Here is a 24,747-nt window from a genome sequence, read left to right on the forward strand (position 1 = left end):
ATTGATTGATTGGAGTAATCACACTGCAGACGATGCCCCTTGCTGAAGGTGAATATTTAAGGCGGGGGTGCAAACGATGCTGCAGAGATCGGCACCTGGATGGATGGATGGATGGATGGATGGACGGACGGACGGACGGACGGACGGACGGACGGGGAGAGAGAGAGAGAGAGAGAGAGAGAGAGAAAACACGATATAGAAAAAGAGGACTTAACTAAACGTGGCCATACATGAAAATTTTCAAAGAAGTAACAATGGATCACATATTAAAAGCCAAAACTCCATTCAAAACCGAGTGCGCAAGGAAAAAAAATACAGCGTCTCGGAAGCACACATTGGGGGAACTGAGGATTGCCATGGGCTCCTGAACTACTTGCTTGTGGTTTAAAAGTCCGTTTATCCACCCAGTAATCCGAACTCCCTTTACCATTTCAAGGCATCAGGTGGACGGTGTCCATGAGGAGCTCCTATGGCAATGCGTCTTTGTGGTGCCGCTCTGGGACTACTCGTTCATATTAAGGGTTTTCTTCTTTTCGTGTGTGTGCGTTTTTTTTTAATTTTTATTGCTATACTATATCTTATGCTTCTGTAAAAAGCTACATTTCAGTCTTGGGACAAATAAAGTTCTATCTATCTATCTATCTATCGAGGTTTCTGTCACCAGAAGAAAGGCGTCTCGGTTCTGTTTCGAAGTGTTTACATGCATTAATCCAATACGTGCCTAACTGCCATTGAATTTTTTAATACAAGCCTCTGAAGGAACAAAAAAGTCGACTTTCACGTAGTGAGGTTTCCAGTGGAGAAAACTTTGGTTTATTTCCGAGTGGAAAACATGCATCACGTCACGCTGCAATGAAAGACGCGGCACTCCTCTGTGGTGCTGCGAACGAGGCGCGTAAACCGAACTGGTCTGAGGCCCGAGCTGCGGATTACAGTACTTACGTCACGGCGCTGTGATAAAAAGAACGCAGCTGAACACGGGAGTGTGAGCGAGGCTTTAGGGGGCAAAATTAAAAAAAACAAAAAAAACTTTAAAGACCTTGACAACTCTTTAATGAGCTTTACAATTGCTAAAATGCATTTCAGACTAATTTTAGTGTCAATTTAGCAAAACGGTATGCGAACTGATCACTGATCAACCATGGCCCGCATAGCGGGGCCCTCTAAGCAAAGATGTACCGTGCGTTTCCAAAACCGCTTATCCAGGGCATGGTCGAGGGGAAGCTGGAGTCCATCACAGGATGAAAACACACACACACACACCATGGTTGTCAATTTAGCCAACCCACACATCCTACGCACCTTTGAACTGTGGTTAGACACTGAAACACGGGGAGAACAGGCAAACTCCATGCAGGGAGCACCCAGGTCTCTTTATTGTGCCACCGTGCCCCTTAGCACCGACTGTTTTATAAGTTTGTTCTGCATAGCCATCTGGGCAGGCAGCTTTCACACCTCCTAGGGATTTAAAATGGTTCTTTATCTTGGAGACGGCAGGGCTTCTCAAACTTTTTTTTTCCTAATGACCCCCAGTGTACCACGTGAGGACCCCCTGCACCGTCCATCGTATTTCCCCTCTTATAATTTTGCTAGAGGTGCATGTTTTTGAACTTATATCCTCTTATATAATACGCTACCGTGGCTGTTCGTTTGTCTGTCCAGAATTTTAAAGCACATGTAGTTCATTGACTTGAAATTTGGTACACATATACAACGTGACTTCTACTATCCGCTTTCAGGGTGATAATTTGTATTACACTTTTTATTTTATTTTATTTTATTGTAGATTAAACTCTCGGCAGCGCGCAGCCTGGCGACCGTGCGGCGCATGCGTATGGGATCCGTTCTCATTCCCTACCACCTTCGCTAATCATTCTTGGGGAAGATTGGCACTTAAGTGAAAAATTAAAGAAAACGCACTAAGTAATTGCAACACAAAAACTAACTTAATCAATTTTAACGCAAGAAGATGCCGACGAAATTAGAGAAGCGGCGGGCCGCTAGGGTGGAGAAAAGAAGAGCCGCTCAGTTAGCACCAAGCGCATCAACCTTGAGCAAGAAAATTCTAAACAGAGACAGAGAAAGAGGATGAAAACTCAGCGCTCAAGTCAAGTGTATTCACTGCACGTTATCGTGCAGTACGCCGCTACTGGTCATTATATGTAATACGCTACCGTGGCTGTTCGTTTGTCTGTCCAAGATTTTAAATCACCTGTAGCTTGCAAACCGTTTGACCAATTGTCCTGAAATTTTGTTCACATATACTACTTGACCTCTACTGTCCACTTTCGGGGGAGATGATTGACCTCCAAGGTTATTCTTCTTTTTATTTTTATTTTATTGTAGATTCAACTCTCGGTAGCGCGCAGAAGGGCGGCCGTGCGGCGCATGCGTACGGGCGCCGTTCTCATCCCTACCACCTTCGCTGTGACTTCCCCTACCTCTTAAATCATTCTTGAGGCAGATTGAACACTTAGGTGCCAGCTTCAGTGAAAAATTAAGGAAAACATATTAAGTAATTACAATACAAACACTGACTTAATGAGTTTTAACGCGAATAGATGCCTACGAAAGAAGAGAAGTGGGCCGCTAGGGTGGAGAAAAGAAGAGCTGCTCAGGAAGCAGGAAGCAGCAAGCGCATCCACCTCTGAGCAAACGAATGCTAAACGTATAGAGAAAGAGTCTGGGAACTAGGAATACTCAAGTCAAGGGTATTCACTGCAAGTTACTGTGCCGTTACTGGTTTTTTAATAGAAGCGTTTTTACTACTAGTGTTGTTACACTGCCTGTGTTTTTAAAAGCATAATGCAAAACGAAATGGCCATTTCTAAAACAGCCCAAGTTATTTTTGCTAGTACCTGAAATTCTTAATCCTAAAATAAAACGAGTAGGCATTAGTTAGGGATACATATGCCATAATTACCAAACTACAGAATGGAAAGAATTTGAATACAGACTAACAGGAGAATGTCCCGATCTAGGTAATAAAACACAGGCAGGAGAAAGCGTCAATCGTTATTCTTTATCTAAATCTCGTAAGAGGTAACAAGTGCATTACATGTTGGCCACATGTTACAAAGAAAAAAGTGTCCCCTGCGCTCTATTTATACAATTCATTGATTAGGTCACTACTCAAAAAATAAATTCATTATATAATCAGAAAACGTTTAACATGATTGGTCACGCCTAGTTGCTAACAGGACATGCCAGATGTTGATACCGTAGATGACCACAATTTGATTGATAGGCCTGTTTGCTTAGGGTGTACACGAGAGTTTAAATGTATTATTTTTTATTTTTATTTTAGGAGATGTTTGAGTTTCTCCACGTACATCTTGTTTTCCAAAAAAGTAAAGAACAATGGCGTAATTTTTATGATCCAGCTGGGTAAAGAAACAGGAAACATAGTACTATAGAAGAATGGTTATGCCACAAATATAACATTTTCTTTTTTTAAGGGGTAGCACTGCTGATTTGCAGTAAGGCGATTGTGGGTTCACTTCTCCGGGTCCTCCCTGCGTGGAGAGTGCTTTGAGTAGTGAGAAAAGCGCTATATAAATGTGAAGAATTATTATTATTTTTATTTTTATTATTATAAAATAAGAAGAAATACATTTATCATAGTGAATAAAATTACAGCATCAGCTTTGAAGCATAAGCTCCGAAGGATATGAGACTCAGACACATGCTAGGTGCACATTGGACCAGGGTTCAAATACAGCTCTTACAATGGGGCACAGCAGATATTTTTAATAGCAACAAAAGCTGCTCACTACTCACTCGACACTTTAAACTAACTATAATACAGGTGCCCGCAAAAGCACTCCTTGATTTTAAATGGTTACAAAATCAAAATTTATTGGAATTTTCTTTCACCTTTGAGGATACAGTTTCATCAGCTCATAAAGTTTCATATCTGTTGATTCGAAGTGCGCCCCACCTGTTAATCGGCAAACATCGATGCGATAATCGAGCTCGGACCAGACTCTCTGAAGCAGATCAGGCGTGATCGCGTTTATAGCTTCAGTGATGCGTTCCTGCAGATCATCCATAGTTGCAGGTAGTTGAGGTACATACACTCTGTGTTTCACGTACCCCCAAAGGAAAAAGGCACAAACAGTAATGTCCAGTGATCTCAGGGGCCACTTGAGGTACACCTGGTCATTTTGTCCAGCGCGACCAATCCATCTATTTGGCAGGCACTCGTTGAGAAGATTACGGACAGCGAGGTGCCAGTGCGGTGGTGCCCAATCTTGTTGAAAAAGGTAATCACCTACCTCAGTAAGTTGTGGAAAAGAAGAAATGTTTTGAGTTAATGTATTCGCTGTCATCTTATTTATAAACATATTCTAATAAGTTTTGATTTTGTAACCATTTAAAATCAAGGAGGGTTTTTGTGGGCACCCTGTATAATTAAGTAACAATTAAAAAATATGAATATATTTTAGTGATATTGCATATCCCATGTATTACTTCATCCATCTATTATCCAACCCACTATATCCTAACTGCAGGGTCACAGGGAGCCAATCTAAGCCAACACAGGGTGCAAGGCAGGAAACAAACCCCAGGCAGGGTGCCAGCCCATCACAGGGCACACACACTAGGGACAATTTAAGATCGCCAATCCACCTAACCTGCATGTCTTTGGACTGTGGGAGGAAACCCACACAGACACGGGGAGAACATGCAAACACCACACAGGGAGGACCCAGGAAGCGAACCCAGGTCTCCTAACTGCGAGGCAGCAGCGCTACCACTGCGCCACCGTGCCGCCCCATGTATTACTGAAAATATAAAATCAGAAGTAAATTTTAAAACGCATATTTAGTCACTGCAGACTTTTTTTTCATAAGTTATTACAGAAGCTCCTGTGTTATCCCAGTTAGTCTCACTCAGCACAGATGTTTTCTCTCCACCATCACACCGCTATGTGCTTTGCTGGCGATGCCATTCCAAAAGCAGTGGGCATTTTTATTTAGTCACCCTCCGGACGCTGGAGATGTTTTGTCAAGCAAGGTGTGAATGTAATCCACCTAAACTACATACACATGAAACGTACTTTAAGGGGGTCTCTGGAAGGCACTGTTGGTGGTCACATAACACGTTTTGAAAATTGCCAAAGGGAATAAGATAAGTGTGACACCCCTTCTATAGCTTGATTTTGTGCAATTGAATGACTTGGCTGAAGTTTTAAAATGATTTACAGTCATCTTTCAGCTCCCCTGGAGGTCTAGTGGGCCTCCTGGTCGAGAAGCTTTCCAGACCACCCATCATGTCTCTACACGGTATTTTCACTTTATCGCAGTAATCTCTAGATTTGTTTAATTCTGCTGTTCAGTAGCCTGTTACTTAATTCTCTGTGTTCAGTGACTTTGGTGGCAAGAGCTTCATTGGTTTATGTGATAGCGTTCCAAAACGGTCTTCTTATGTGATGGCAGGGATAACATCTTCATGCTTCTTAGAGACCTCTGGTTACAGCAGATAAAACATGAGAGGCGGCCATTCAGTCCACCAGGCTCATTGATTTAACTAATAGCTAAGCTGCCCTGATATCTCATCTAGATCCATCTGCAAAGGTTGTCAAGGTTTCTGCTTCAACTCCAAGTCTTGGTAGTTTGTTTCAGAGTCATAAAGAAGTGCCTTCTGGCTTCAGTCCTAAGTGCACTTCCTCTTAATTTCCATGATGTCCTCCAGTATGTGATTCACCATTAAGTTGAATTCATTCTGCTGGTCATGCTTTATCAATGCCTTTTTAGAATTTTGAAGACCTGGATGAGGTCCCCAGGCAGTCTCATCCCACATCTGAACATTTAACAAATTATTGTAATTAACAAAACACAGAAGGAAGAGAATTAAATTAGTGAAAAAAAAAACCCAAGGAATTCATAACATGCAATTAAAAGACACCAGAATTTAAAAACATCTTCTTGCCACTTGTATGTGGGCCCGATGTGCCTGACCGACCTTCTCCCAACAGCTCAGTCTACATCTCCTGCTTGGTCAGACCTCCTTCCTTCAGATCATCTTTAAGTTTTTATATCTTCCTCCACTTTGGCCTCCCTGTGGACTTCCAAATCCTGCAACGCAAGCAGGCTTGGACACAAGTTGAGCAAAACACAAAGGTTTTATTGTGGGAAGGTCTTTCCAGCAAGCATTTCTCATGCCACAATAAATATTCCTTCTCCAAAGCACAATCACTAAACCTTCTCTCTCTCGGCCTCTGCTGCTCATCAAGCAAGCTTCGTCCACCTCCTCCCAACTCTGGCTCCCAGACTGAAGTGAGGCTACTCCTTTTATCCTACCCCAGGAGTAATTCCGGTGGTATGAGACTGTGGCTTTCAAGCACTTTTGGGTGAGGCAGAAGCTCAATGGAGTAGGAATTCCCATTCCCTGCAGCTCCCTCTCACTCACTCCATGGTACCCAAAAGTGCTGTCCCCTGGGACTACAATACCCAGCATGCCCAATGAGTATCCGTGCAAGGATTCCAGCCTGCGTTGGCTGCCATCCAGTGGTTTGAGGAAGGAACCAACACGAATAAGCTGCATAGTGCTGCATATTTCCTGAATTCATAGTGAATGTCTCCTTGGGATCAATAAAGTATCTATCTATCTATCTATCTATCTATCTATCTATCTATCTATCTATCTATCTATCTATCTATCTATCTATCTAGTGAGCATAAATACTATATATGCTTTCTGTCAGAAAGCTGTTTCTTTCTTTTAAACGTATAGTTTAGACTCATTATCACAGCTATTATACTGGACAAGTTATCACAAAATGCTAGAATACTACAAATAAGCAGCTCCAAAGTGAACCAATCGGTAAAAGAAATTTTTAAAATGATCTTGTGCTGTCCTTTTAATGCAGTTCTTTTATCTTCCTTTCTGTGCATGTTAATCTCCATTACAGGTGTTGCTGTTAATGTACACTGGAAAGTAACGTTTATGATGCTAATCCTCACATTAGGTTAGCCCAGTGGTTCTCAAACTGTGAGGCAGTAACAAAAAAGGGGGGTGCGAAGATGTAAGAAAAAAGAAAACAAGAATTAAAAATATGAAAAATAAACCTATTGAAACCGAAACAAATTAACTTAAACTACATTCTGATACTAGAAAAATGAATATAGAGTTAGATAAATGTCGATAAAAGTTAAGTAGTTATAATAAAATATGCATCTATGATATATCATTAATTTAAAAAGAACAAATTGGTATTAGTGGACTCCTTTCAAAAAAACGTAAGGGGGGCGCGATTAAAAATGTTATGAAAACTCGGGTTGCAAATACTTAAAGGTTGAGAAACGCTGGGTTAGCCAATCATTTTTCAGCAAGAAACAACAAAAGCCATCAGCTTCATGAGGTCGGTGGGCGCCCGCCTCCTCTCTGTGGCTTGACATTCTACAGCCGGCCAGCACTTGACAAAGACCAGAAGTTTCCACAAAGAGCTGAGGCGCGATGAGATGCCTGAGTCGGTGAGCGTATGCCAGTGGGAGAGTGGTGGGCCTGAGGAGGTGGGAAGATGCCCTGTATTCTATTAACATGGTAGGGGTCTGCCCTTCTGTGCTCACCAAAATCTTGACAGTGTACTCTTCAGGGTGGTCAGGCCATCTAAACCTGAGTGGTCCCCAGTTTGTACTTCATCATCCTGATTGGTGTTTTAGATATGACTGATGCAAAATGCAGCTGACTATCGAGTGGTACTGGGCACAGTAGGCTCAGCTTGACTTGGCCCTGTCTAACTCCTAAACAATTTTGATTTTCATTGTCAAGATGGCAACCACTAGGAGATAATTATACATTTATATAGAAGATTGTTCATTTATAAAGTAGCAGGTGAAATGTCAGCAAGGAATTAAAAAAAGCCTTCAGCTGTAAGCATCACCACACTGGCATGAACAGTCCCTGGGATTGGACTTCTCAGTACCACTACTGCTGAATTGGATGAATAGAGTATCTATCTATCTATCTATCTATCTATCTATCTATCTATTATATAGTACCTTTCATATCTATCTATCCTGCCTACTATGCTAAATTTTAAATCTATCTATCTATCTATCTATCTATCTATCTATCTATCTATCTATCTATCTATCTATCTATCTATCTATCTATCTATCTATCTATCTATCTATCTATCTATCTACTACAGTACCACTTCATGAGGGAAAAAATAACAAAAACAAAAGAGAAATGCAGTTAAAAAGAGAAAAAACGTATAATTTCCATGTACCCTATGGTGGGCTGGTACTCTAGGGGTCAAGCAGCGCACAATGCTTTGGTGACCTGCTGAATAGCCTCTAGGGCTTTAGAAAAGCTGGTTGGTCAGAAGGAGTTACTGAAGAGCTCCTGATATCTGCTGTCCCCTTCGTCTTTCACAGGTGTGCTGGTGGCCAGACAGGTCACTGTGGAGGGCATCAAGTTATTTGGGACCCTCGGCCGCTCCGTTGTCCTGCCAGTCTCACTAACACTTCACTCAGAGCAGCAGTCAATCCAGTGGTCCTTCAGGAAGAATGATTCCAAGATAAGGATGGTCCAGCATGAGCTACACAAGCAGCACATGGTGTCCGAGCCGTACCGCCAGCGCCTCAGTTACATGCCCAATGGTTCCATTAACTTGATGAACCTGAGATATTCAGATGATGGAGTTTACGAAGTTTTGGTGACCAGAATCCATGGGCAGGTGGAGATGGAACGCATTTCCCTTCATATAATTGGTGAGTGTAGGTGGATTTCATCTTTTCCTCAATCAGTGGTCAGTAGAGCATGCTGCTATGTTATAATAATTGAGAGTAAATTAAAAAATGAAGTAGGCAAAGCATCTCCTGCCTATTTCTGCATAGGCCTGGTGGTGAAGTCTATAGAGTGGTCCAGATCTAATTATGCAATTTTTGAAACATTTTTATCCCCCATCCACTAGATGGCAGCATCCCAGGACCTTAGTAACCATGTAGACACCTACAGGGTATGATGGGTGTTGTAGTGCTGTGTGTCAGCCCTGCTGGGTCCCATGGGTGCTGCTAGGGGCTGCTACGGGGGTTCATGGTCCCTGTTTTTTGGGACTTGCACTTTGACCCAGACATGCTTCCATTGGGCTATGCCCTGGCACTGGAAGTACTTCTGGATCCGACATTAAAGGATTCTATCCAGCCTCCTCCAGTGGAGTCAGAGTTGGGAGGAACAAAGGAAGAAAACACTCAATGGAGGGAGGTGGATGAAGAGCAAATCGAAGGAAGAATAATTTGATGGGAATTGTGTTTGTGCAACCTTCTCAATAAACCTTTGTGAGGTATTTGTATAATAAAACCCTTGGTTTTGAACCTGTGACTGTATGTATTTGTGCTTAGTGGAGCCCCCTACCTGTCACACATTGTAATTTGGTGCCAGTTTATGACTTGTATGGACAAAGGTGTAAGTGGCTCCAGCCTAGTTAGCAATGTCTGTGCACTTTTAAAATGTTGCCAGTTTGAATGCCAAACTCAGCCAATTTATTTTCAATAAAATTAACTGGTCTGTGCCATGGTACATTGGTGCCATTGTCAGCTATGCGTGAACATTAATGTAGAGCCAGCTGATGTGAGAGTGTATGCACTCATGTGCCAATGGCTGTTTCAGACTAAAATGCTGCCAGCTTGTGTTCCAGTATTGACATGTGTCTGCAATGAAGTGTGGCCTACTGATATGCCAATTGGTGTTTACAAATGAAAAATGCCAGCTCAAGTGCCAGTGTTGGTACAAGGGGAAAGTTTTGCCAAGTCATGTTCAACTGTCAGCGACTTTCTATCCATTAAAGTTGCATAGCTCATATGTCAATGTCTATACCACTGTTAGCACTGCCTGCTTAAATGCCAGTGTCATATATTTATGCTGTATATGTTCTTCCACCCTGTGCTCTCAAATGAAACCTCAGCAGTTCATGTATTGATGACTGTAGCATGGTAAAGTTTTGCCAGTGTGTGTTCCTACATCAGCCAGATGCTTACAATCAAGCTGTGCCAGCTGATGTGCCAGGGCCTGCACTCAATTAAAGCAATATCAGCCTTGTTGCTAGTAAATTAGTGACAGTTTCTACAATGAAGTGAAAATATGCCAGACAGTGTTTCAGTGTGTATACCCAAATGAATTGATGCCAGCTCATGTGCCATGCCTGTGGTATTAATTTGTATTATGCACATATGTGCCTTGTTGCCCGATGCATTCAAAATCTCTCAGTTCAGGTGCCAGACTTCCAAAGAGGATTAAAGCAGTGCCAATCCAGGAGCTATGCCAACACATTGTGCTGTTCTCTTCTGCTGTACTTCTGCCATCTTATTATCTGTCCTCTCTTTGCCAGCACCCATTCCTCGGACTCAGATCAAAGTGTCTACACGTGTCTCCCAGAGCAGCTTGTCTCTGTTTTGCCAGACCGAGGAGAGGACTGAACTGTCCTATTGGTGGTTGAAGGACAACAAGTCCCTACCTCGGGATGGCAGACACATCTTGTCTCAAGAAAACTCATCTCTCGAGATCACGAACATGACTGTCGGGGACTGTGTCTCCTACACTTGTGTGACCGCCAACCAACTGGACCACCAGGAGACACGGCATACACTGACAGGTAAGTGGAGGTGACAACGGTGCCTGTCTTGTCTGTCCCCGCTCTGTCTCTTGTTGTGCTGAAGTGTCAGTCCTTAGGCCTGCACTCACCCCTCCAGACATCAGACCTTACCAGACCTCATGAGACCTCATCAGAGGCTGAGCTTCCAACATGTGTCCACAGAGGAAAAAGGTTACACCATCTCAGCGTTAATACTCTTAAATCAAAGATCAAGGATCTTTATGAACTAGCAAACTGAATATTATATACAGTAACAGGAATAGTTTACCGTATTTACTCGTGTATAAGTCGGGTCTTGAAACCCGAAAAATTGATCATAAAATCAGACCCCGACTTATACGCCCATTCGAAAATACGCCACTTCATTTTTTTTGTTTTTTAAAATCTTCTTGCTTCCTCCAGTCTCGCACCAGTTTCTCAGACACATCGAAATTTATCGCAGCAGCGCAGTTACCAATTTCTTTCTCCACTTTGAAGACTTTTAATTTAAAACCAGCTTCATATTCTCTGCTGATCGAACTCTCCATCGTAGATAAGGGATGCTCTTACGCTAAAGGTGTATGAGGGTGTGAGATGCAAAAAACACAAAACAGTGCAAACGTCACTTTGGAACAGTTCGGGTATTACCGTGTGGTCACTTAGGCACAATACATAGAAGTAAAAAGGCCGTGTTCTCCATGGTTACCCTCTCAGGTGGGCATTAGCATATCATAATCTCTTGGTCCAATAGCGTGAGTTTTCCGCATTCGACTTATATGACCAACATTATAAAATACCAGAAATTATATGGTAAAATCAAGCCTGCAAGTATATACCGTAATTACAAATATATGGTGTATTGTGGCTAAGAACACAGACATGTGTTCGCAGAGAATGCCCTAGAATTATCCAAATTGGCCAAATTGGGTCCCAGCCCCTATATATATTGCTGTTAAGCCCAAGACAAGTCACACTAAACCAGTTTGCTTGCCCTCAGAATGCCAACCAAAGGTAGCCATGCTGTGGATGCCAGTGCATGGGAAACAGAAGCTGGGGCGACCGAAGCAAACCTGTCGGTGCACCTTTCTCAAAGACCTTCATGCAATATACTTGGCATGGGATGAAACAGAGGCCACCGCTGCTAGTGATCGCTTGGTGCTCAATGTGTCACCTGGCGTAGGAGGAACTAAGTCTAAGTCTAAGTAAGGCTGCGTGGCAAAATCTTGAAGGAGGACTCAACTAGCTCGATGAAACGATCAAGTGTCCGCAAGCCTTGAGCTCAAGTGGGAATTCCCATGCTGCATGAAGCGACCAAGTATCCATGTGTGGCATTATTGAATGTATGTCCCTAGTGTGTGTGTGTGTTTAGTTAGGACATAACGGGTTGGATAATGGATGAATGGATGGATGGTTGAATCTCTGTTAGGGAGCTCTATTCATTACATCACCCAAGGGACTCTGGTGGTCTTAAACCAGACTGGCTTATCCCCAAGAAAGGGCCAAAGCCTAAAATAAGCTTTGGCCTATTTTCTGAGAAAGACTTGGCTTGATCAGAGTCTTTTCTGGGGACGATTATTTAATCCTGGGGTGGTTTATCCAAAACTGGAAACAATCAGATGGAACATAATCTCTCACTCTTTGATGATTAAACACCGTTACTGCTGACCTAAGGTTAAGAAGAGGCGTCTGCTCTCAGGTCACTGATGGAGGGCTGATTAACAGAAGTATTCTCCTGTCTACACTCACTCCAGTATCCTTCAAAGGAAAGACTTCTCTCCATGTCTAAACTCCATGTCTCCATGTCCCACTTCATGCCCAACCCAACCTGGAATGGGGTCTCTCTTTGAACTGCCTTTCCCAAGATTTCTTTGATGTTTTCCCTACAAGGGTTTTTTTTGGGAGTTTTTTCTTGTCTTCTTAGAGAGTCAAGGCTGGGGGGCTGTCAAGAGGCAGGGTCTGTTAAAGCCCATTGCGGCACTTCTTGTGTGATTTTGGGCGATACAACAATAAATTGTATTGTGTTGTATTGCATTGTAAAAGAAGTCAGCCCAGTGGAAGAGTTTGACAGTAATGTCTGGGTAAAGCAGGAGAAAGACACAAAGTAGAAACAGGGTCAAAACCTAGAGATCAAAACAGTGAAGCTAAAGAGCAAGACGAAAATCAAGGTCAGAAGGACAAATTTAGAAACCCAAAAGATCAATTTAGAAGGCAAGAAATATTTATAGAAGACTAGGGAGCTCTGCCCCCTGCTCACTTCGCTTGCCAACACCCGTCTGAGCACTGTGCGCTAGCCAATTCACGGCTCTGCCGCTCATGTATGGGAAGCTGATGTACAATTTAAACAGATTTTTATTTTCATGGGGATTGTTACATATGCATAATAGAACTAACTATTTTACATTACAGCGAGTAATTAACCATAGTAAAAAAAATTAAAACATAATAAATGGAACGAAAATTATGTTTCATGTTGCGTTAGAGGTATTTGTTGCATTTTATGTTTTTGTTCTGTTTGGCTTTGAAATTAACATGCAAATGCTTTTTAAAGTTACAATTTTACTGTAAAACTTCATTAAAAACAATATTTGGAATTAACTTTTTGTTAATACCGCTTTGAATTTTGATTCCGTATTTGGAGTTACATCGTGACAACGCAACGTGTAACTGCCCGTGAGTGAATATCGTTTCTTTCTCTCTAATAAATAAACCGACTTTTTCAAATGTTTGTCCCTGTGATTTATTAATTGTCAGAGCAAAAACTATTCTAATGGGAAACTGTAAACGTTTTAATACGAATGGCATATAGAGATCTCCTTTGGTGTCTCATGTTATCCCCTGAAGATGGACTACATTACCTTTCTTGTCGCCTGTTCAAATTTTACATGTCAGAATTGTTCGACCAATTTTGAATACAACTAATCTTCTCCTATTGCACAGCCCATCACTCAGACGTAAATGACGCAATAACATTACAATACATCCTTCTTTCTACAGTAATTCGGCCGGTGGAAGATCAGACGGTGTTAATGGTTGTAGATATTCATTGTGATATTGTAAGTTGATGTTTTCATCTTCCGCACTGTCACCACCAACTGTCTGAGCACGGTCTATTGATACGCATTTAACCAATTTGCCATGTAACTGATCGACAATTTTCATGCTAATTTGTTTGACTTCATCGTTTCTTGGTGCTAGGATTTCCCGTGTACTCATTTCTTCTGTTGATAACCCTTTGTGATGAAATTCTTCAATATGATTTGGACATAATAAGTCTTCTTTTATTGGGAACTTAAAGTGAGGAAAACGTAAAAATTTATAAGAACTGAGAGTGCAGGAACTGTGTCTGACAAAAGCATTCACACCAATGAGAGGTGAGAGGACCGCGGGCATGGGCCGTTAACAGGAAATGGTTGAGAGGAGGGTGGGACTTGAAAAAATCTCTTGGAAAAAGTCTTGTCTCATCTCAAGATTTTCTTTTATAACAGAGAGATAAAGACATGGTTAAGTGGGCAGCTATTTAAACCTAAATGTTGCAGTTACAAGCGGGTGAGGAGCCTGGAGGCCACGCCCACTAACTGAGGGAAAGGTTACTAAGGCAACTGGAACAAGGCATACAAAATGGCTGCCAGAAGAAATAACAATTGAAAAATAGAACTCTAAGGTTTTTCTAATTTTTCTCTTTCTGCCTTCAAGGCTCAGTTTCAGCCCATTCCCGTTTAAGTGTTGACCACCTCTTGTCCACCTCTGCCCTTCGGACCACTTTCTATTCGCAGACGTGTTTGGTGGTCACTCCTTGTGGCTGACTCTTCACTTATGCCTTGACTCCTCACCAGTGTCCTTTTTTTCTCATTCTTGGCACAGCTGAAGACTCCCCGGTGTGCCCCATGTGGTCCTACAACTACCTCCTAAGTGGCTCGGCTGGACTGCTCTGCCTCGGGGGTCTGTGTGTCATAATCTGCTACATCAGAAAACATCAGGAGGGTAAGAGTGTCCCAGTTCTGCTACCTCTCTCAGTGTCACCGAGTCTTCCACGACTTTGTTTGTGGTCAGGTGTGGTCTGCTAATTCCATGTCTGGTAATGGAAGGTCACAGCTCTGTTGGTCAGTGTAACCTAATGAAAACCTTCTCCTTGTTTCTCTCCTTTGGAAAGGCAGAAGCCCTGCAGTTCATCAGAGGTGAGTGGATGAAGGGGATGGCTACTGGTGTGTGTGAGAGTGGGCGTCAGCATCGGGGGCCGTGTGAATGTGCATGTGGAAACCTAAATGTGTGTGTATGTGGGTGTGATAGTCTCCTTGTCATGCTGCGTCTTTTTTGCCCTCAGAGCTTTGTGTGGGAAGACATAGATGGATGCCAAATGGAAGAGGTACACTCTGCATGCTTATTAATAATATTAGATAATCTTACCAGCGTGGTGCCATGTGAGGGTTTTCAAGGGTATTGGGACACTTGGACAGATGGATTTCTCTTTTGTTTTCTAACAGGACGGGACGGGGGAGATTTTTCTGTGTATGAAATTCTGGGTAAGACATTCTGGACTTACAGGACTGCCTGCTGATGTCAATTTGGGGCCCTGGGCTTACCTCACTAACTTCAGTATCTTCTCCTTGTAGAGCTTCGTCCACTTGATGAACCCTTAAGAGCTCAGGTAATACAAGTGGCACAGGGAAGGGATGGAAAGCGCAATGGGTGGGTTGAGGAAGGAAGTTTATGGTGAGTGTTGCAACTTCTTGGCAGGGTTTCTTCTTAGCATAAGGGACTGCTTGAGGTCCTGCAAACAGTGGGGGGACCTGCAGCCATCCAAGGAAAAGGGATAAAGAGGTGGGGGGTAAACGCTCAAAATAAGTATACTGCTCAGGGCCCAGAAACAGGCCTGCTTCTCAGAATATGCAGCATGGTGCCCACAACTTGTGGATGAGCTCTGAAGCAGCCTCCCTGTGATGTTTTGTCTTTCTTTTAGGAGACCATTCCATCCCAGCTTTCTCAGGAGCGCCTCTTGTCCTACGTGGATGTTATTCAACCCCCAAATAGGAATGCCATATTGCCTGATGCCGGTGGTGCTAGTGCTTCTGTCACTGAAAGACTTGCCTCTCAAGATGTTGCCCACATTTATGAGAATCGGGCTGTTTATGCACAAGAGCCTAATGAGCCAGCAGCCAATCATGAGCTTCCTGCTAAAGGCCTCACAGATGCAGCCAATCACAATACTGTAAGGGACAATGTTGTAGCCAATCAGAATCCTCTTAATTTCCACGCCTGGAAAAAAGTATCCTGTCAGGATCTCCATCATGAATACATTAATGATGATCTCTCCAGTCAGCCTTCATCAAGTGAGCTGACAGCCAGAGAGAACCCTCCAAGTAGCCCCAGTGCAGCCAGGGACAGCTCGTACCAAAGGACCAATGACTTGTATTACAATGGTCACTAAAGCCTAGTCATGCCAGCGGACACATTCACAATAAGAGAAAAAGTGACACTTCTTTGGGTGAATATATGATACAAAAAAAAATGGTGTTCCTGTGTTTCTAATTGTTTATGAAAACACAAAGAAATTTAACAAGCAAGTGCTTTGATGCCAGCTGGCACCACCTGGGCATGTGCAGGAACCAACACAGCTTCAAAGATGTTTGCTTACTTCTGTCTCTCCACATCACACTCTCTCCTCTGGCTTAGCAAAGATGGCACAAAAGGACCCTCCAAAAAGGACCTGGGCACATTTTATAAGCACATTGTTAATCACAGCATTTCTTTGTCACCTGGAATGTGGGAAGAGAGCTGGACTGGTTGGACAGGATTAGGGACTGTGGATTGTGGACACATATGAATGGGTGCCCCAAAATAAGTATACTGTACACAGAGAATTTCACCAGGATTCACCTGGAGCTGCATGTTCTTGGACTGGCTTGCTCCACCAATGTTTATTAGATACAGTGGCACACATAGGGGTTTACCGAAGGGATGTGGGCATATGGCTTAAAGGAATAGAATGATTTCTTCAGAGCTGGATTAGAGAGAAATCTCCAGGATGCTCCAATGTCTGTTACCACCAAATGAGGCACACAGAATGATTTTGCCACAGCTGGTCAGATTGGCACAAATGGGTGAACCTGAAGCACTTGCAGTAAATGTTACCAGGCACTTTGGCACACAGAGGTTTTCACTTGGAGGTGTGGTGTATGTAACATGACAGGCTGGCATAGGAACTAAGGCATATATTACCAGACAGACTGGCATACGAGAGAGATTCCTGAGATGATGGGTACACAGATTAGCACCTAGAAGATTTAGCCTAGAGCTCGGTCCATGTTACCAAACAATAAGAATTGTGCCACTACACAGGCTAGTACAGAGAGAAGTGCTCCCGTGCCAGGAGAGAGTGTATATGTGTCTAAGGAGACAATCTGCCATGCCGAAGGGTTTCATTCAGCTAAAGGTGGAAGGGTAGAACTTAGAAATTGCTCCTGGAACTGGAGTGTGAATCTCACCAGAGAGACTGACACACAGACAGGATGGCACAGGAACTCAGGGCAAATAAAACCAGACAGACTGGCACAAAGAGGGTTCCTCCTCCATAGCTGAGGTGCATGTTTACTATAAAGTTCATTAAAGAGCCAGAAGGCATATCTATTATCTGACAGAATTTTGCATTTGGCTATGATCAGCGTCACTACTGGTAGCATGAGGCTATACCTGGACCCTATAGAGGTGGCACAGGTAGTCCTACTTCTCCAGGATGGCACATCAATATGTGCCATTGCCAGAAGGTTTGCTGTGTCTCCCAGCACAGTCTCAAGGGCATGGAGGAGAATCTAGGAGACAGACAGTTAGTCTTGCAGAGCTGGACAGGGCATCTCGTAGAAGGTCCTTAACCCATCAGCAGGAACGGTTGGAACAGGTGGAGCACTGCCAGAGCCCTACAAAATGACCTCCAGCAGAAAGGCCAGTGGTGTAAATGTCTCTGACCAGACAATCAGAAACAGACTTGATGAGGGTGTCCTGAGGGCCCGACGTCCTCTAGTGGGCCCTGTGCTCACTGCCCACCAGGCACCATGGAGCTCGATTGCCATTTGCCATAGAATACCAGAATTGGCAGGTCCATGACTGGCGCCCTGTGCTTTTCATAGATGAGAGCACATGTGACAGATGCAAAAGGGTCTGTAGAAGCTGTGGAGAACGTTATGCTGACTGTAACATCATTCAGCATGACCAGTGTGGTGGTGGGTCAGTGATGGTATATCTGGGGAGGCATATCCATGGAGGGACGCACAGACCTCTACAGGCTAAACAACAGCACCTTGACTGCCATTAAGTATCGAGATGAAATCCTTTGACCCCATTTTCAGACCCTATGCTGGTGCAGTGGGTCCTGTGTTCCTCCTGGTGCATGACAATGCCCGGCCTGATGTGGCGAGAGTATGCAGGCAGTTCCTGATACCATTGATTGGCCCCCACGCTGACTCGCCTGACCTCAATCCAATAGCACACCTCTGGGTGGGACATTATGTTTCGGTCCATCCGACCCCTCAGACTGTCCAGGAGTTCAGTGATGCCCTGGTCCCTGGACACCATGCGTCGTCCCATCCAACGTTGTCAGGCATGCATATAAGCACATGGGGGGCCATACAAACTACTGAGTATGATTTGGAGTTGCTGCAATGAAATTTCGGCCAAATGGACTCTCCTGCCTGCCGGGTCATTGTTTCCCTTTGATTTTCGGGGTGTCTTTGAATTCAGCCCTCTGTTGGTTGATCATTTTCATTTCCATCACACGATGTGCCATCCTTTCATTCCTAACTCATTACCCAGTCCATATCAGTAGATATAGCCAGCAGGATTTTTTTGTCCATTGAGATCTGATGTGTTTTTGTTTGAGCAGCTTATATAATGTTCAATTTGTTCTTGTGCGATGTCAGTTTGTTTTTTGTACATACCACCATTTTGTGTTTTTTTTGATAGCAGTTGCTAACCAGGCTGACATGCAGAAACAACAGGAAGTGTGTAACACGTAAGGCCAATGTAGAAATGGCATAAAGGTCAGCATCAGGCCCTCTTGGGTAGTCCAAGATTGTGGACTCCAACCCTTTTGAATTTGTGATTTAGTGTCAGTTTGTGTTATAATCAGGATTTTGTGTTCTTTTTGGGGAGTTCCCCTTTGTTTTTTTTTTTGGAGCAACAGTGGCTGTATACAAGTTGCTGGGGTCTTTCCTGTGAATCGGAGAACAGAAGCTGTCAGCGAGGGAGTTACCGGGACATGTGTCTGGCGGGAGCCTGAAGAGGCTCTAAACTTGCAGGTCCTCTGTTTTCTGAGTTTCTCTGTTCATATGTTTTGAATGTGGATTGACTGTTTGAATAATCACTCTGAGGATTTTCACTTTATTTCTTTATGGAAGATTTTCATTTACTGTGACATTTTGCTTATGCACATTCTTCTTGCACCTGCATCTTTGCAGTGTTTTGCACCAAGAAACTGTTGTGGTGTCCTCACTTGCCGTAGACTATCAATGTCCTGTGAGACCTGGGGCATCACAGTCAGATTTAAAATAAAAGGATCAGGCCATTTGGGGTGGCACGGGGGGGGTGATGTTTATAGTAGTTGAGATGAGACACTGGCCGACTCACACACTCCAACATTCACAATGTGGCAGCAGTCCTCATATGGGGGACGGAACCACTCCCGACTCTCGGCTTCTGCTGGTCCCTCCATTAACTTACACCGGCTGGGTACAAAGTTATTAATTTGTTCTGCCGGCCAGTCCTTCTGTGTCGTCTCACTGGCCTCCCGTCCAGGTAATGAATTTCTTCCCGATGCTTGTTCTCCTTCTACAAAGTTCAAAGGTGGGCCCACTTTAGTTCAGTGTGGATGAAGGTTCGAAATTGGATGCCCTGGAGGGAATTCCTCACATGAATGGACAGAAGGTGCAAACTGCAGGCAAATAGTGAGAGGGTGCAGGTTGTTTCTGATCCCCACCACCCCCAATCATCAAAAAGCAAATGTGTAGCACACATTGGGGACAATCACTTTATTAAAGATTTTTCACAACAATTAGTTAGATTAAGCCTTTGCAGATTAGGCGCTAGATACCTTTACCATTAGATTTTGTATTATTGAGATCAGGACGTTGGGGACAGTGAGCTTATACCTGAGCACTAAATGCTTTGATGCGGAATTCCGTCAGCACAGACGAAAGCGATTTGCAGTCTGTCAAGGAAAAATAAGACGATTTCATTCCAAATGATAAGAGTAGGAATTAAAAGACCCCCTTTGCACGCTGCCACGCTGTAAGGGCTTTGTGAGATTGTGGGGCCTTGCTGCCTCCTCTTGGCACGCCCTCTGTGACTGTGAATGAAGCTCTCCTCACATGTGGGCATCCCGCGAACATCATGCGCCAAGGCTTCTCTCTCATGGGGGCACTGGAGCAGGCACCCGTCTACTTTACCATAGCCCTCGGCCCTCCCAATTTGTTTTCTGCTTTTGGAGATTTCCAGGCAGGTGAGCTCATGGCCAACATCTCTTCAGCCCTCACAACACTCTAAGACACTCTGGGGGGACTGCAGGATCTACCCACGTCCTGGGCTCTATCATCCTGAACATTTTTGGCCTGTGCTACTCCAGGAGACACCTGATACGTAACAGAGCCTAATCCTGCATTCTATCCGGCCTTTCCTGACCCCCAAAAGTGATAAAATAAGCTATAAAAAAATGAAAAGCCTACAATAAAGTTTCCATTTTAAAGACAAATAACAGCTGCGCCCCTCACGGCTCACTCACTCACGGGGCAGGAGGATGCTTGCGTTTTTTTTTTTCTCCTTGACAGACTGACATCAGCGCAGCCATTCCTGGGCAAAGGAAAAAATAAAATGGACAGAAAAGAAATACATTTAAAAAAAATAAAAAGGGAATAAAAAAGAAACACAAAAAGGTCGACGACAAGGCAACGCCGCGGGTAGAAATGCGCACATGCACGTTCCGTCAGCTCCCTTCACAGAAGGCGTGTCTTCATCCCGCCTGGGCTTCAGAGAGAGATGGGGCCTCCGGCCGGCATGAGCTGGACGGCGATCAGAAGAACCAGCAGCCAGGGGGAGCTGTGGAGCAGCAGGCTGACGGCCGAGCAGGTTGGCAGTTTAGCTGGAAGGGTGAAAAGAAAGGAGAAGAAGAAGAAGAGTGAAAGGAGTTCCTCACCTCTGCTTACGCATTCAACATTTTACTAAGCACCATGTGGAGTATGTCTGTTCTAGGGTTGGTCAACGCCTGCACTTCTTGCAAAAGGCTTAGGGTCCATGGAGTGAACAAAAATATTATGTTGTTATTTTACAGAATAGCTATTCATTATGGTATTATAATATGATTTAGTAATCTAACTGTGAAACTTGCATCACAACTCCAAAATGTGATCAGAAGAGCAGCTAAAATAATCGGCATACTGGCCCCATCCTTTTTTTGGAGACAGTGTGGAGTCAGGGGTGTAACATCATAAATGGTGACCCAACTCATATTATTTATAAGGTGTATGAGCTAATGCCTTCAGGCAAGAGATAGAGGTTACCAGACTGTATGTTGAAAAGGTGCACATTGTTATCAGTTCCACTATCAATTAAATTATTAAATAACTAGCTGTGTAAGCCCGTGCTGTAAAAAACCCAGGGTCCTAGAAACTATTGAAATTGTCAGAAAAAAACAGAAATATAGAGATGTTAGGTAATTGAAAGGAACTACTCTGGGCGTCTCTCTCCTAGGAGGTTTCATTTTGCCGACATGATCGCATCGCTAGTGCATTAGTGGCTAAGCGACTGTCTTTTTTCTGAGGTTTTGCTTTGCCGATGTGCTTGCCTCACTTGTGTATTAGCCGCTAAGCGAGTGACTCTTTCTTCAGAGGTTTCGTTTTTCCGACGTGCTGGCCTTGTTTGTGCATCCTCGGCGGTGGAGCCCTTTCCCCAACTCCACCTCTCACTTCTGGGCCGGACAGACAGACAGACACACACACTTCCACGTGTAGACGTTTATATATAAGATATGAGATTAGATTTTTTTTTGAAAGGCAAGGTGTAATATTTTTGTGGTAGGGTAGTTGTGTAATATTCTGTGTAATGTATTTAGCGTAAGTGATATGTATGTGACTGAGACACCCGTGTTCTCGCGAATGTCCAGGACACACTTCTCTTAACAGAAGCAATAAGGGCTAACCTAACCTAATCTAACCATTGAGTCCCAAACTCAGTCCTAGAGACCCCCTGGGGCTGCAGTATCCCAATCAGTCTGTCATTTTATTTCTAACTGACCTCATTTCATTAGCTAGAACTTTTTTCCTTTTCGATTTTTCTGCATTCAAACTGGAAAACAGGGTGATTGTTTGAATTATAATACATTTAGATGTGTTTTTATTTTGCTAAATTCTTAACTCATTTTATAATTTTCTCATTAATATGTCTTTTTTCTGTGTATTTTGTGTCACAAACTGCATACTAGAGCAGATGGCCTGCTAGTGGCTCGGGACCGACTGGAGCTGATTGTGTAGTAAGAGGGGCAGATGTACAATAAAAAAAGTAGATTTTTATTCCACAATAACCAAACACCTCACATTTCTGTGCGGTGCCGTCCCGATCCACGCGCGCGCGTATTGAATGTCATCGCACATTTTACAGCACTGCCCAATCTGCTTAACGCATGAGTGAATACTTTTACCCATAGACATATATAGGTAGACGCCGCATTCACTGTGTTGCCCAGTCGACATGATACGTCAGTGCATCCGCCATATTGCGAGTGGCAAAAGTGCCATTTAAACTAATACAGGTAGACGTGGAAACCGGGTTTCCTGATGAAAAAACAATAACGTTTAAAACAGTATCGTTTACATACAACAGATTTTGGCAAATCGTTTAAATGCAATTATTTATATCCATTCATACACTAATAACAGCAATTATTAAATAATAATAAATTATTATTATTAAATAATTCCTCCCATATAAGTAACATTTCTCGGACTGCCTTCTTTCATCTCCGAAACATTTCTAGACTTCGTCCTGTTCTTATGCAACACAGTACTGAAGTATCGGTTAATGCCCGAGTCATCTCACGTATAGATTACTGTAATGCTATTCTATCTGGCATCCCACAAAAACGTATCCATCGCTTACAACTTATTCAAAATTGTGCTGCCAGGATAATAACCTGCTGTTCTAAATCCACTGAACATATCACACCGATTCTCTCTCAACTTCACTGGCTCCCTGTTAACTACTGAATACAATACTAAATACCGCTCTGAACATTTAAAGCTCTCCACAACCTCACTGATCTCCTCCAGACTGGCACTCCTCTCTCACTCTGATCCTCATCTGCAGCTCGACTTTCTGTGCCACTCGTCAGACTCAGTGCTATGGGGGCTCGAGCGTCTCTCATTGTGCTCCTGAACTCGGGAATTCTCTTCTCTCTCAAATACGTCAGCTCGATTCAATAACACATTTAAAAACTGCTCTCAAAACAAAAGTTTCAAACTGGCATACCTATTGTGAATTTTGCACTGTTACTTCCAGTTATTAGTGATGAGAGAGCATGCTCGGCCGAACATATTGGAGCATGGCACTACTCGAACGAGCACCACAAGTGCTCGTGCGCCATGCTCGAGTCTCCGCCCCGCACGTTTCGCGGGTTGGGGACAGCCAATCAAGGGGCAGGTAAGTACTGCCCTCACTGTAAAGCCAGTAGCCATGTCAGGTGCTGGCATTACAGTGATTGGCTGGCCGGAACACGTCATCGGGTGCTTTAGAGCGTCAGCTCACCTGCAGGCACTGGCATATAATGTTTTAGAGCGTCATTTTTCCTGAAAAATTTATTTTTTTTGGGCGTTTTGGGAGTGTTTTTGTCAGTCTGTAAAAGTGGCGTACAACTCGGACAAACTGGTTCCCAGCAGCGACTTGGGAGTCCAAGATGCATCCAGACATCGTCCCCATGCTGTTCCCGATCCATTTGGGTAATGTTTTTGTCACTTTCTGACCTTTTCCAATGGACCAGGCACCCTCCCCTCTTCAGAGCAGGGGGTGCCTGGTTGTCTCCCATTGATTTACATTATACTGGGGTGCTCGGTAGAGCACATGAACATCGCGATGTGTTCGGACCGAACACTCGAACACCCGAACACTTTGGTGCTCGCTAATTACTACCAGTTATCGTTGTTTGTTTGCTTATTATTGCTTTTTGATTTAACATTCTCTTGTTTTAATTGTACTAATGTTGTTCAATTTTATTGTAAGATGACCTTGAGTGCTAAGAAAGACGTCTATTAATAATATGTGTTATTATTATTATTATTATTATTATTATTATTATTATTATTAATTATTGAGATGAAAACTTGACCAATGTCTGAAAGTCAAAATAGTAAGACTGCAACTGGCAGTCTGGTCTTTCTTTTAACAGTGAAATGATCCACTCAATGACAAAAATAAAGAATTTTATTGTATACAAATTGGTTTAATCATTTCTGAAAACATTTCACTCATTTCTCTTTCAATCTCTCTCTCTCTCACACACACACAATGTGGTTACTTAAATATATACTGGATATGATCTAAAATCCATGAAACAGAATTGTCTTCCATAGCTTTTTCCATGTGTTGCCACTCTGTAATTTGAGAGTATTCAGTCTGGCAATGTGGCACAGCCTTAGTTTGTGGAAGACAGACACAACTAAAGACATGAGCATGAAATGATGGTTGTCAATTTCAAACTGTGTTTCCTCAATGAGCTCCTTGAGAAAAAACACATCATCTGAACCAAACTGATTGATCAAAGATACACTGGCAGCTTGCCCTAATGTCGACTGTCGGATAACACGCTCAGCTGCTTTGACCACCTTGACTGGACCCTCAGAAGGAATCATCAGACCTCCTTTGTTTTTTAATGTGAGTGAGTGGTAGCTTTGATCACATGATGGCAGTACAGCATCTCTTACCAAACTAGCACGGCACACATCACAGGACAGCTTTCTCAAAATCCCATCTAAGGGCTACCTGACCTCCCACTGCTTCCTGAGGTGGATTTCTTTGGGAAACTTTCAAAGTTTTAGAAATGTTAACAGCTACAATCAACATTGTTAGTGACTAAATACGTTTAGCCAAAACGTTGTTTGGAGGCTCACTTGAGCACATAAATACATAACTTTGCT

General features: G+C 43.2%; 1 protein-coding gene across 2 annotated transcripts in view; it reads left to right on the forward strand.

Annotated features, from left to right (window-relative positions):
• The window catches only part of LOC120535991 (hepatocyte cell adhesion molecule-like), an 18,050-nt gene extending 771 nt beyond the window's left edge, over positions 1-17,279 (forward strand). The window contains exons 2-9 of one of the 2 annotated variants that reach the window (XM_039764250.1): positions 8,388-8,723; positions 10,340-10,603; positions 14,444-14,563; positions 14,737-14,757; positions 14,904-14,945; positions 15,064-15,102; positions 15,193-15,227; positions 15,540-17,279. In XM_039764250.1, coding sequence (XP_039620184.1) covers positions 8,388-8,723; positions 10,340-10,603; positions 14,444-14,563; positions 14,737-14,757; positions 14,904-14,945; positions 15,064-15,102; positions 15,193-15,227; positions 15,540-16,007 — 1,325 coding nt within the window. In that variant the 3' untranslated portion in view covers positions 16,008-17,279. Of the gene's footprint in view, positions 1-8,387; positions 8,724-10,339; positions 10,604-14,443; positions 14,564-14,736; positions 14,758-14,903; positions 14,946-15,063; positions 15,103-15,192; positions 15,293-15,539 lie in introns of both variants that reach the window. The other variant, XM_039764251.1, reaches the window with a different exon arrangement.
• Positions 17,280-24,747: the final 7,468 nt, after the last annotated feature.

Source organism: Polypterus senegalus, chromosome 9 (genome assembly GCF_016835505.1).
Source record: "Polypterus senegalus isolate Bchr_013 chromosome 9, ASM1683550v1, whole genome shotgun sequence".
Classification (NCBI taxonomy): domain Eukaryota; kingdom Metazoa; phylum Chordata; class Cladistia; order Polypteriformes; family Polypteridae; genus Polypterus; species Polypterus senegalus.